Source organism: Gobius niger, assembly GCF_951799975.1.
Source record: "Gobius niger genome assembly, chromosome: 2".
Classification (NCBI taxonomy): Eukaryota; Metazoa; Chordata; class Actinopteri; order Gobiiformes; family Gobiidae; genus Gobius; species Gobius niger.
Genome location: NC_136853.1, coordinates 36,554,877 through 36,568,998, shown reverse-complemented (window position 1 = coordinate 36,568,998; position 14,122 = coordinate 36,554,877). Strand labels below are relative to the sequence as shown.

General features: G+C 38.5%; 2 protein-coding genes across 8 annotated transcripts in view; both read right to left on the bottom strand.

Annotated features, from left to right (window-relative positions):
• Positions 1-53: 53 nt before the first annotated feature.
• On the bottom strand, positions 54-2,470 carry cdpf1 (cysteine rich DPF motif domain containing 1). The gene is made up of 3 exons (XM_079551863.1): positions 2,241-2,470; positions 1,966-2,077; positions 54-343 (listed from the first exon to the last, which is right to left on the bottom strand). The coding sequence occupies exons 1-3, from the start codon at positions 2,420-2,422 to the stop codon at positions 215-217; spliced, it is 423 nt and encodes a 140-aa protein (XP_079407989.1). The 5' UTR covers positions 2,423-2,470; the 3' UTR covers positions 54-214.
• Positions 2,471-4,504: 2,034 nt separating this feature from the next.
• LOC306960142 (peroxisome proliferator-activated receptor alpha-like) overlaps positions 4,505-14,122 on the bottom strand; it is a 50,155-nt gene continuing 40,537 nt past the window's right edge. For all 7 annotated transcript variants that reach the window (XM_079552486.1, XM_079552487.1, XM_079552484.1 and 4 more), the window contains 5 exons: positions 9,459-9,597; positions 7,608-7,795; positions 6,316-6,600; positions 5,022-5,265; positions 4,505-4,849 (listed from right to left, as the gene is read on the bottom strand). In XM_079552486.1, coding sequence (XP_079408612.1) covers positions 4,605-4,849; positions 5,022-5,265; positions 6,316-6,600; positions 7,608-7,795; positions 9,459-9,597 — 1,101 coding nt within the window. In that variant the 3' untranslated portion in view covers positions 4,505-4,604. The remainder of the gene's footprint in view (positions 4,850-5,021; positions 5,266-6,315; positions 6,601-7,607; positions 7,796-9,458; positions 9,598-14,122) is intronic.

Sequence of the window (14,122 nt, the reverse complement as noted above, 5' to 3'; positions counted from 1 at the left end):
CAGTGTAATATATTCTGTCTTGAGCCACTCCTGACAAAATGACGCTATATACCAACAACTGGCTGCATTTTTTTAGCAATTGTGCCCTCGAAGGTTTAAATTAAAGTATACAACATTGCCTTTGCATAACTTCTTTTCCTCCTTTTGAAGACAAAGGGTATTCAGTCTTGGTCTCTGAATGGTGTCCTGCTCATGAACTCAATCTTGGCCAACATCATGACACAGCAGCACTGGAGCTCTGCCTCTTTTTGGCCAGCTCTGTGCGGATCTGTTTCGGGAACTGATCCAAGTGCTTGTTCACACACTGCATGCAGAACCTCTTGGTGTAGAACAGACTGCAGTCCTAGGAGAGAAAGGACAAGTATTCAAAGTTCAGAATCAAGCTCTCGAACGGAAAAAACTCTGGGGTATTTGTAATTGACAAGGGGCTGCGTGATTTGTGGGACACGGTGCTCGTTTTAAATTACTTCAGAAGCATAAATACTTGAGGAAAATATTTAAATATGAACTACATAATTAATAGAAGAATCACAAGCACAGGCTGCCCTAATGTGTCAGGAGGGGCATGTCATTATCAATCGAAGAATTGGGTATCTTGGTCTAACACACTGTCTCGAACTCATACTTGCACTTATTCTACATCTTCATGAATTCTTTGTTAAATTAAAGAAATTGCGGAGAAAACACATACAGGGATAATTAACTCATCCCGTGGAATTAACAGCATTAACAGAGTGCATTTTCTCCATGTCAGCTTTACCCAAATCTAAAAGCTTCTCGACTGGATGTAGCCTATAGGCCAGTGTAATGTCTCATTTGAAAGCTAAGACCCACAAAACTGATCGTAACTTTTTTTTGTCACATTGTCGCCACATTTTTAAGGCATTTTTGTCATCTTTTGTCACTTTTTGTCGCTTTATTGCAGTTTATTAGTTGTCTTTTTCCCGTTTTTTTGTTGCTTTTTTTCTATAGAGTTCGGGAATATGATGTCATATCACCAAGCATCATGGGATTAGCAGGAATTATTATTATTATTAAACTAATTTTTTGGAGTTATTGTTCACATTACAATACTTGGGACACTTCAGTGAGTTAGATGTATTTACCAGCAGTAACTCAGCAGCTAACGGTCTTGTTTCATGGCTTTTTTCCTCCACTTTTTAAACTGTTTTTAGCTAATTTTATTGTATGGAATATGTATGCTAACGGCTGCAAACATGGCGGATCTCCATGGTAACTGTGGATTTTCCGAACTTTATTGTATTTTTACGCTTTTTGTTGAGTTTTGGTCACTTTTTGATTTATATATGATCTTTTGGGGCTTTTCTTGTCACTTTTTGGTCGCTATTTTTATGCTTTATTCAAGAACCTACAGAGTTCGGGAATGTGATGTCATATCGCTAAGCATCATGGGATTAGCAGGAATTATTATTAAACTAATTTTTTGGAGTTATTGTTCACATTACAACACTTGGGACACTATAGTGAGTTAGATGTATTTACCAGCAGTGACTCAGCAGCTAACGGTCTTGTTTCATGGCTTTTTCCCTCCACTTTTTAAACAGTTTTTAGCTAATTTTAGTGTATGGAATATGTATGCTAACGGCTGCAAACATGGCGGATCTCCATGGTAACTGTGGATTTTCCGAACTTTATTGTATTTTTTACGCTTTTTGTTGAGTTTTGGTCACTTTTTTTTTTAAATTAAAATATTATCTTTTGGGGCTTTTCTTGTCACTTTTTGGTTGCGATTTCATCCTCAGTTTCGTCGCTATTTTTATGCTTTATTCAAGAACCTATTGGTCTTGGGTCATGCCAAACTGGACCAGGCGGGGGTTACGAGGTTAAACAGTCATTTGCAAATAAGAAAAAGTTGCTGCACTTTTTGTTTGTTTGTGGCATTTTACTAAACAATAAAGGCACAATATACTGCAATAAAATACGCGTGTTTAGGTGTTGTCATACCGTTCCAACGCACACACACTTGTCGCACAGGCTGCAGGTTGATCCCAAAATGAGAAACTTCTCCTTGTCCGGACTGAAGGGGTCTTTGGTCACGAAACACTCCTCGAGCAAACTACAAAATACACGAAAACAAGACATAAGCCCCGACAGTAATTTCCTTATTTAATATTTATGTGTAATTTCCTCAAATCTTTCCGAAGCATGGAAAGTCGTGCGATGTTAGCTTTAGCGCTGTTAGCTTCTGAGACGCCCGCCTGCTTTTCCCTATCACTTACACAATGGCTCTGGTGTTAGGTGGTTTCTGGCCAAAGTAGGTAAAAGGGCTGTTTAAACCACATAGTTCACAAACAAATAGTTTTGGAGGCGGCTCGATTGTGCTTTCGCTCATTCTGATGTGACTGGGAAAAACATTGGTGGTTCCTGGATTTGCTAACATCCGAGTGTAACGTCGTTTCATGGGGCTTTAGCGCCACCTACCGGAGCGGGGGAGAGCACTTTTACATTGTTCATCGTTGTACATTTTATTTGAACAGTTTAATTTAAAAAAAATCCTGACGAAGAAACAAATAAATACATCCAATTCATGAAATGGCTACTACCTCCTAAGATTAAGGAAATGCAATTCAAAATTATAAATGGATATTATGCAGTGGCAGCAATGGTTAAAGGCCCTATACCTGTTTTTTTTATTGCAAGCAATGAAATCAGAAGCCACTATATTAAAATGTTAGTTGTGGTCCATCTTATTCGTAAGTTTCCTAATATATTTGTAGCATCCGAATTCTTTACAGGGACATTGTACCCTTAACTGAGACTGTACATTCTGAAAAGTCCCTTTGGCAGGCTGTCATTAACATACAGGATTTGCTTTACTTTAATTGTGTGATTTTTTTTTATTTTATTTTAATTAAATTATCATCTTATTTTTTATTTATTTATTCATTCATTTAGATTTTCAGCCTGCCAGAAACGCTTTATCACAGGACATGAGAAAAACAGATGTTCAATAGTTTCATCCTCCTGGGAACAGAAGACACATGGCCCCATCTCAAAATCTCCTTTTAAAGTTGAACTACGTGAGTACTTTGCTTCTTTGACACTCCTGTTTTTCTTGTGTGAAGAATTTGTTATTCTGAACAGAAATGCTTCTAGTTACAGATTTCAGCTAAATTGTGTTTTTCATACAGAGACAAATATTTTGAGGACTATTAAGACAATATAAAAAACATGACCAGCTTTGACATACACATTGAACTGAAGCTCCAATGCTTAATTCATTTTTGTATTTGTTTTCTTTTACATATTTTTATTTTGTTAAAATGTTTTTTAAACCATGTTTCAATTATGAGATTTTGTAAATAAATTACACATTGCTATGGCCAATGCTCACATCTGATTTATGAATAACTAGAAGAAATGTATGCATGTATGTATTTTTTTTAATATATATATTTATTTGAATTGAATTAATCAACATGTGTTTTTTTTAAACATGTAAATGTGCCAGAGTTAGCCATGTAGGCTGTAATTTTCATCCTGGGTCCCAACTAGTGCAATACTATTATATTATAGCCAGAGGCAGGAAGTCGGCTTCTCAGTTGCTTTACTCAAGTATCTGTAATTTAATAATATTTTGAAGAAATTGCACTTATTAGAGTAGTTTTTTGAAACAGTACTTTATACTTTTACTTTAGTGATATTGTTGTTTAATAATAGTAGTCGGTGTAATAATATTACTCTTACATGAAAAAATAAAAGTTAATGCATAAATGTTTTGTACTGACATGAAAAAATATTGGTGTTTTTGTACTTTATATAAAGTTTTTTTTTTCATGCTGTCTGGTGAAAATATTGAAGTTGTCATTTTATTTTTTTTCGTCTGTTGAATCAGCACTTAGAGTTAAAAAAAAAAGTTTTACTTTTTTACTAATACTTGAGAAAAAATATCTTTTAAGGCTTTATTCTTACTTGAATTAACATTTTGGCTTGGTTAGATTGTTAATTTAATGTGGTAAGCTACAATTGATGCTAACACAAAAAGATTACAATAAGAAATCATCAAGTCATCACAACAAACAACTGGCCAATAGCACTGGTATTGCTATGCAAGATACAATTTATAAAACACACAACTTTTTCAAATTGCTCTAACCTTGTAGCATTGTATTTGCATGTCACACTTTCTTTTCACTTTACTATATCAATGTTTTCAACATGACATACAATTCATTAGACAGTGTTTCGGGTGAAAACAAACTGGCCAAAAGCAGTTGCTACTTCCAATTTGAAACAAGTTCAAAAGACTGATCGTTCTGTTCCATAAACAACCTACATGTGACCCAACCTTGAATCTCATATCAGTCACTAAGCAGATAAAATAAGGCCTTTTTAGTAAATTACCTAATCTTTAATCTCCCCATTTATGCATTTGTTTTTTAATATGTATTCATATTTACATTCACTATTATAATGTGCACATGTAATATATATCAATACATCAATATATATCAAAGTATTTACAAAAATACGTACAGTATGCATATTGTGATCAAATATGTTTTGTAAGGCACTGTAAGACTGGCCCATCCAAGTTAGCTGAACTGAAGATGCATAACTTTGCCCTTTGTGCAATCCTCACTTCAGTACATGTCTCTGTATATTTCTTGCAGCAGTGGATGCAGTGAAGTGTCCTCTGTCATTTTGATTTCTTGGACCAACTGAGCATGTTCCGTAACCAGCTCACGGAGGTCAGCCAGTTTCTGCAGGAGTCTGGGGAAGAGGAAGGCGTCATCTGGATGGTTCACCAGCAGGTGGAGCCGGAGAGCCTGAATAATGCTTTCTTGTAGCTGCTCCACTAATGAGGTATCCACCAAGCCAGGGCGGTCTGAGAAAGACAAGTTTGGATACATTTTTTATTTAGTATATTTCAATAGAATACTTCTGTGGTCTCAGTTTAGAAACACAGGCAGGGCCTCACAATACTCGTGCTTCAGTCCAACACAACTAATGATAATTTGGTTCATAGAGTAGCTTGAGTATCCCAATGTCACATTTACCTCCGCAGCAGATAATGGCGGCGACAAACAGAGCAAGGTCACTGTCGTCCAGCTCTAGAGAGTTGAAGCGAGTTGCGAACTGAAATTTTGGCTCCATCATGTCTCCGAACGGCCGCCGCAGGCTCTTGAGGAACTCACGGGTGATGAATCCTCCTCCACGAGCCACCAACAAACCGTCTTTGTTCATACAGGAGGCCAGCAGGGTGAACAGAGCTTCATACACACCGTACTTCAAGAGGGTCACCTTCAGATGAGATATAAAACATATTTAATAAGCCTATTTATTTAGTGTTTCTGTCAATGTTTCTCAGTGAGTAAATCAGAATTGTTTGTTTATTCTGACTTTAATTAAACCTTCTCAGGTTTAATAAGTGAATTGGACCTGACAGTTATAAGAAATATAAATTCTAATAGTTTGATAAGTTAAGGATGCATTCACACTTTAAAGGGACTATGCAGAGTTTTAAAATGTTAAAATTATGTATTTTCCTCCCCCTACATGTTCCAGCAATGTCCTAATGTGTAGAATGAGCTCAGATCTATTCATCACAACTGCCGCTAAAATCCTGCAATGTGACTCAAAAAGGCGTAAATTCGGGTCGAAGTGCCGTTGTGCACGAGCTTAAAATAGAAGCTGCAGTTACACGTAAGACCTGCGGTGGCAGTAGTGAGTACAAAATGATCAACTTGCATCAAGTCCCTTTAATATAAAGTTGTATGACTATTGTGACTATGGTCCAACCGAACAAGTAAAGTCATTTTGTTGAACTAGCATAATTAGACAAGCTTCTTCGATGCATTAGTAGCTCTCTGTCGCTTTTGTTACATAAAAGTACCTCATCACGTAAAAAGGTTGGAGACCTCTGGCTTACAACATGTAGTTAATACAAGTGCTTTGTCTTCCAGGTAATGTGTGTGCTCAGATACAGGAGTGCGTTTGGTCAAAACATGATGCGATTAATCATGATTAATGCACTGATTATTTTTCCGATTAATCGTGAGTTAAAGCTTTAACTTTAAGCGCCCTAATTATAAGTTAAATGAAATTTCGTGACATCAAAATGTTTCTTTATAATCAGTCTATTGTAAATCCCGAGTCTTTGAGCAGTATGGTTTCTACACATACAGCATTATATTAATTAAAATGATGGAACAATAAGACAACATAAACAATGACTACAAAACAATTATCAGCAATGAGAATGTCTATGAGTGACTTGTGTCAGCTGAAAAGCATGATACAAATAAGATTTCCCTTCCCTTCCTCCTTCTTACTTTTAGTTAAAAACCACACCTGGTCATTCAGATCTAAGTTTTGGAAACCCGGCACAGCCTTGGCAAACTCTGTCAGCTCAGTGACGGTCTCCACGGAGGTGCTTTGGCAGCAGCGGAAGAGCCGGGCCTCGGCCTCTCTCTTCTGCACCTCTCCACAGTCCTGGAGGAGGCAGGCTGTAGATCGTGGGACCTCTATAGACGGAGGGGGACTGAACTGGACTGGTTCAGGGTGACCGTCCACCATTTGGGCCGCGAGAGTCTGCTCTGCCAGCTGAAACGTGTCCATGTCGTGGATGATGAAGGGCTGCTGAGAAGAAGATATAAAAGACGTGACAGATTAAGGTATGAACAGTAAAGGGACTACAGTGAAAAATATTTGTTTACAGCGCTTTTCCAGATGCTCACTTTCAATGTCATAAACCACATTCCTACACACTAAGCCTGGTGGCTGAGGAGTCTTGCACAACGACACAACCACAGTGTGCATTGGTCAGAGCTGGCCCCGTGGATTAACGCTTCAACTACTCAGCCACCGTGTTATACTGTATATGTGTATATTATATTGTCAAGCTAGAGAGATTTTTTTAAACCAAGCACCATCACTGCTTAAAAGACCTGGTACCGTTTAATTGTTTTCGACACCGGTACTTTAACGATACTTGGCTTTCGATAACGATACCTGAACAATACTTTTTTCGATACCTATGCTAAATAATTGTCATATAGAACCATAAAACAGATTAATAATGTTCATTTATTCCTTTTCCTTCCATTTCATTTCTTTTGCATTATTTGTATCATTTGTTTGAGGTGAAACAACCAAGAAACCTCCTTTAACTACAAAAGGGCAGAATAAACACTTGTAACAACTTGGTGGTCTTGATGCAAAGGGCGGGCTAACCTTTTCTTTATTTAGTTGTGTATTTATATCTGTTTATTGGTCACTTTCTTGGGCTGTTTGCAGTGTTTCCTTGCAATGTTAAATTAAGCCAATCGGGTGTTTCTGTTCAACCTAAAAAGTGCAATGCATTGTGGTTGGGTTTGCCCGCCGTACATGGTGTACATAGGTTTCTAACTGATATATCGGCTAGATCTCACAGGTGGGAACGAAGCCTTCTGTCTAAAGAATAAATAACGTTAAACTTATATGAGACTCTGCCTTCTATACCTTTGGCACTACAACAAATACTTACAACGATACCAAACTGGTGTTGTTTAATGGTACACAGTGCCACTGCTTAAATTGTTTGAAACCTCATTAAAATGTTTCTTATATTTTCTGCATATTTCTTGTTAAAAATGATTACTCACTTGTTGGCTGGTTTTGCCTGTCAGTATGAGCCGGGCTTTGGTCTTGTTCATGTTGAAGTTCTTCATGTATGCTCTGTGGATCTGCGTAATCAGGACTTTGTGGTCAGGCTGCTCTTCTCTCTCAGTCACTTTACACACTCTTTTGAGCTTCAACTTCTCCGCCTGTGGTATCCGGCCAAAACGGATAGCTACGGACAGTAAGGCAAGACATGCTCGCTATTATTTATACTGGTTACTTAGTACATTACAAATCATTGCTATAATTGCGCTTTGGCAGTACAGATAACTAAATCAAAACTTTTATTCGTGAACGCACCAAAGCTAATACCTAATACCAACCTAAGACCTATCATGATTAGTTTTTCTGCCTAAATTGGTCATAAAATTTGGTCTGATCTTAAAGGAATAGGCCAACGTTTTTCCATACTGAGATATGTTCTTACCTGAGCTTAGACGAGTTGATACGTACCTGTCTGGTCTCTGTGTGTGCGCTCAGTCACGCCAAACGACCAAAGATGTTGTTAGCATTTGGCCTCTCCTAGCACATTCCAATAGCTCCAAACGGGGTGAAGTAAGAAGCGACCAAGCTCTTCCACGGACGCACACAAAGACTAGACAGGTACGTATAGACTTGTCTAAGCTCAGGTAAGAACATATCTCAGTATAGATGCAGACGGCATCTCGTCATAGAAGGGGGCATGGCCTCGCCAAGGGGGAAAATAGAATCATTTGGGAAACTCAATTTTCCAATCTTTTTAGCCATTTTCTGGTGGAATATGAACTTATTTATCACATACAAATAAAGTCAAGTGTAATTCGGGCTCATATGGATATTTTCTCACAGCAGATTGTTCTGTAGAAGTGAAAAAAACGGCAGTTGTAGCTAGCGCTAGCTAACCATTTGCATTAGCCCGATGCTAACATGTAGCATCATGTTAGCATTCTCCGTTATTTATGTATTTATGGGCTGTTGAACTACTTTGCTCCTCTCCATGTCTTTGTATCTTTATCTAGTAGAAAACTATATTCATAATTCAGCATTTGTTAAAGTAGTTTTTGAATAATTGGAGAAAGTTTAGATTTTTTCAAAATTGTTTTCCCCCTTAACTGTTTTCAAACATGACCATATATGGGCGATTCCAGAGATGCCGTCTGTATCTATGGAAAAACGGTGGCCTATTCCTTTATCTAAAGTAACAAAAATGAGTAAACAATTGTCTGCTTAAACTAATACCACCCAAACATTTACATTTCTTCATATTTTTATTGGCCATAACATGTGAACATTCACAGGACAGGGAGGAATAAGTGAGTACACCCCCTGAATCTCAGCAGTTTTGGAAAGAGGAATGGTCCGAGATTCATCCTGATCATTGTGAGTGTCTAATCTGCAACTACAGGTTCACCATGGTTCACTTACTTATTCCACACTGTTGCGAATATCTCAGGTTTTTCTACAAAATATCTTGATAAACTTGTCAATTCATTTTTGTATTGATGATCGCATGTTGTCCAGGCCCCTGAGGCAACAAAACAGCCCCACACCATGATTCTCCTGCACCATTTTCCCTCCACACATGACATTGTGTGTGCTTTGCTGCCTCAGGGCCTGGACAACTTTAAACAAAGTTATGCAATATTGGCGGTAACAAAGAAAACACTGCGCTTCTCAGTTACAATAATAAATAAAAGAATTACGAGAACTTTCCTTCACTATGATCTGACTCTGTTAAGCTATTCCGAGGCATACATGTGTATTTCCGTTTATAAATGAAATACTGTACGTGTTCTTTATTGCATGCTAGCTGTGGTGTGTCAAAGGAACAGTCATGCAGTGGTTTTGAGTGATACCATTGTGGGACATGCCAACAGACAGGCATTTGTTGAATCGGCAGAACTGGCACTTGTTTCGGTTCTTCTTTTGGATTTTACATTTGCGTTCACACTTGTCATACTCCAGCTTCAGCCTGATGGTCCTTCTGAAGAAACCCTGCGCAAATACAATAAGCATAATACAGTGACAAATCAGGTATCAATCAAAGTGGTGCATAGCAGAAGTGACACATATATAAATGATTATGAGTACACGCTCACACATGCTGTAACGCATTGTAACATGCCACGGAAAGTATTTTTATAGCCTGTGTTCATGCATGTGCAGCATCTGCCTCTGCACATTCACGTTTATCTTGCCGAGGACACGGGCTCTCAAATTCAAGGTGCTGGTTTGGCTATACAATTTTACTGAAAATGTGGGTCTTCGAAACCGACCCTTGTGTGGTCTGTGTGGCTGCGGGCTCCAATGGCTTATCAAAATGACCCAAAAGCCACTGAACATTTTTGTAAAAAGAAGCAGAAATAAATATGAAAGTATGGTTATTTTAAAGCTCTTTTGTGGACTGTAATTCTTTTGACATTAGGGTCTTGAAAGGGTGAAAACGATTGAGTTTAAAAGGGTGAACAGTAATAAAAGTTTTTTCCCACTGAATTTATTTCTCATATCTATCAAGAGGCGCTGTAATGATAAACATATTACTATGTAGGTTAAGGATCCTGAGTAACTTTGGGCCTGCGGGATCCACTATGTGTTTAGATGAGTGTGTTTGTGTGAGTGCGTCTGAGGTAGTGAGCTATGTGCAGTGTATTACAGTGCATTCAGCCAAATAAAACCCTCTTCAGCAAAACAGCCTGTTATTTTGAATGCTGCCACCATAACAAGCGTGAAGTTTATAGACTTAACCCCGTGAGGGGAACTGCCGGCCCGGGAGAAGATGGATTTGCCCTGTGTCTCCAAACCACGGTTATGGGACAGAAACACTATTCACCAACAACAATGCTTTAGTAACTACTTATTTTTGTAAAACATAGATTGTGTGATCCATTTTGCAACATATGGTTAGCATGTGGTTTTAGGCTCACGAAGGTGCAAGGCGCAGGCTACAATTTTCAGAAAAATAGAGTGTTGACAAAAACAAAACAAAAACAAAACAGCAGGTGGGACATAGGTTTCTTGTCGACGCATGTTTGGGCTGTGATTCAGTAACTGTCTTGTGTGAGTAACAGGCTCAGTAACTGATTGGGCAATGCTCGTTCTCTGTTTGTGTTTGTGACACAGTTTTTAAAGTCTTATGGTGCTTCCTCATTAAAAAAAAAAAACACTTCTGGAGTTGGGATTTGTTTAAGTAATTCTGCATAATCAGTTTGGTATAGAAATAATAGAATAGAAAACATAATGTGCCCCAAAGTATTGTTAAAAATGTCTGCACTGATAATGAAGATAATGCCTTGTTTACATGAGTTACAATTAACTTTGACAGTTCTAATCAAAGTAAAATGTAAATCCAATGTATTATGCACCAGTGGTTTTCAAACGTTTTACGCCAAGCACCACCTCTTGAAATGTTTGACCTACTAAGCACCTCCGGGCTGAGCTCAAGATTAGAGTCTAAGATTTATCTGAATTTAACTGAATTATCTTTAGATTATGTGTCTAAACGCCAAATATAATTCCTTACTTTGTATCTTAAAGGGACTATACAGTTTAAAAATGTTAAAATAATGTATTTTCCTCCCCCTACATGTTCCAACAATGTCCGAATGTGTAGAATGAGCCCAGACATATTCACCACAACTGCCTCTATAATCCTGCACTGTCACTCAAAAACCTGTTAATTCGGTCGAAGTGCCGTCATGCACGAGCTTAATATAGAAGCTGCAGTTACACGTATGACCTGAGGTGGCAGTAATGAGTATAAAATGGCAAACTTGCATCCAGCCCCTTTAAATAAAATGTCTTATCTTATGAATTAAGTCTAAAATTGCTCCATTGCTTTGCGTACCACCTGAAGAATAACTTCCAAGGATCATTTATTCAGACACTAGGATAAGAGATGTCGAATTCTTTTACCTTTACATGTTTCAGCCGCTGCCGTCCTCAGAAGTATCACCAGTGTGTGGTGACGTGCCCGTCTGATGGACCTGCCACGCCTTGGAAGAAAGAACAGCCGATAAGTGACACGTCACCACACGCTGGTGATATTTCTGAGGACGGCAGCGGCTGAAACATGCAAAGGTAAAAGAATTTTACATCTCTACACCTAGTGACTAAATGATCCTTGGAAGTTATACAAGTTATATGAATGAACGTTACGAAGACCATCTGAAGACGTCCAAATACCGCCAGAGGTATATGTACCACAGTTTGGGAACCACTGTATTTTCGCTGTATTCCTTCGGTGATGGGTGATGAGGTGAATATTGAGAGCTGGTATGTGTGTGTGAGTGTTTTAATAGGTTTGGTTGTACTGTTTTGTTTTATGTGATAAGAGACTAAGCTTTAAATATGACCTTTAAGAACATACAGGGTACAATACGGTTTCAAAACAATTCAGTGAAGAGGTCACTGTACATTTAAGTGACAAACCAGAATATCTTGAAAGTGTTTCAACAGGAAGATTATGTGACATAAACACAAATGTCAAATCAGAAAACAACAATCCTTCAGAAGGTGCCACCTCCTCCATCACCGTGTGGTTCCCCGGCGCTACAGACTGGGACAAGTATCGACTGCAGCGCATTGTGTGTGGTGCTGAGAGGGTGATTGTCCGCGAGCTCCCATCTCTCCAAGACCTGTTCAAGTGCAGGACCCGGAGGCGTGTGGGCCGGATCACAGCTGATCCTTCTCACCCTGGACACAGACTATTCATCCCTCTCCCGTCAGGCAGGAGGCTACGGTCTATCAAGATCCATAGATCCTGCCACTTGAACAGTTTTTTTCCCCTCCGCCCTCAGACTCATGAACAAAAAACAAGACCCATAACTTAGGCACAGACTCATGGATGTAATCTGCTCTATTGCACTGTGTGGTGTGTCCACACTTAGATCAGCTGCAATCACTTTATCACTTTATATCACCATATCACTTTATATACCTACACATCTGTTAATACAATCCCACATGTCAGTTGTTGTCGTCTTACCATATTTTACCTTTTATTATTTATCTTCTTATGCATGTCCCCTATAGCCTTATAGTTTTATAGCTTATTTTTTATCTAGATTCTGTGTTATATGTTTTAAGTTGCACGTCTGCGCCCAGAAAAAATCCTAGTTTGTGAACCTGTTCTCAAACCATGGCAATAAAAACGATTCTGATTCTGATTATGTCAAAGAAACCATTGTTGAACATATGGGTATATGCTTTGAAAAGCAACAGCGCATATGAAATTACAAAAAGTACCATATGTTGAAACCACCATCAGTTTTTGGCCGAACCGGTGCCTGATCAATCTAAAGGCTGTCTCATTATAGCCCTGTTCAGCTCAGCCAAGTTAAGCCCCCACAGCATCAGTCGCATTCCTCGCACATTCCAGCTCCTCTTAAATCGAGGTGTTGAGAACGATACACACTCTAGCCACATATCACACGACAGACCTTTCCATGATGCAACGTTAACGTGCGCACTCCCCCGTCACTGCTTTAAATAGCAAACCCTGACTGTACAATGAATTTTGACGGAGCAGCAACAAAACAGCATATTCAAATGTGAACCATTATACAATATATACAATAGACCAGTGCTTCTCCTACTGTGTTGCTTAAATTGTAACGCAACACATGCACGGGGCTGGTGCGAAGCCAAAGAGGACAGAGGTGACGAGTCAAACAAGGTCAGCATGTCCCACACCTCACATGACCCGCCGCATGTTTCACAAACTTTCCACTGCCCGAAGTCGGCTCTGTGTGTGTCTATGGCCGAGTGTCTGTAGGAGCGTGCGTGTCTGAGCTGTGCGTTTCCTCCTTCAGGACGTTTCAAGGGCAACTGTATGTGTCTTGAGTGGAAACCAAGACAGAAAATAAAGACTTTGTGAAGGGACATACAGTTTATTCTTTATTTAGGATCTAAATCATTAGCAATCCATTACTCGGTCAGTGCTCTAACACAGTGGTTTTCAACCTTTTGGAGCCGGGACCCCGATTATAATAGTTAAAGGGGTTTGTGACCCCCGTCCAAGTCACACCATGAGAAATAGGAACATTAGCCGACATAATTCTTAAAGATGTGATGTACTTTCTTAAATGTGAAAAAATCAGACCCAGTACGGGTGGTTCTCAGGACAAATTCTCAAGAATTTATGTTGAGAATATTCCTGTTCAGAATGTTTCGGGCTGAGATTTTTATTCTTTCTTACTGTGTTACTTGTCTCTTTGCAACTACCACTCTTATTCAATAAACTCCCTCCCTTTATTGATTGATGGATTATTTTAATTTTCCTCTTTGACTAATTGGGCATGTACAGTGGGTTTAGGTAAGGGGCAGAGTGTGTTTTGATTAAAGTTATGCTTTGTCTGTTTATGGTTTTGCATAATGGTAAAAATTCATAAATAAAGTTAAAAAAAAAAAAAAACTTAAAAAAAAAAACAATGGATAAAATAAAATTCATCAAATTCCGAACAAATAATGGCACTGCTACAATAAAATATTATATTATATGCTAATAAAAATATGTATATTT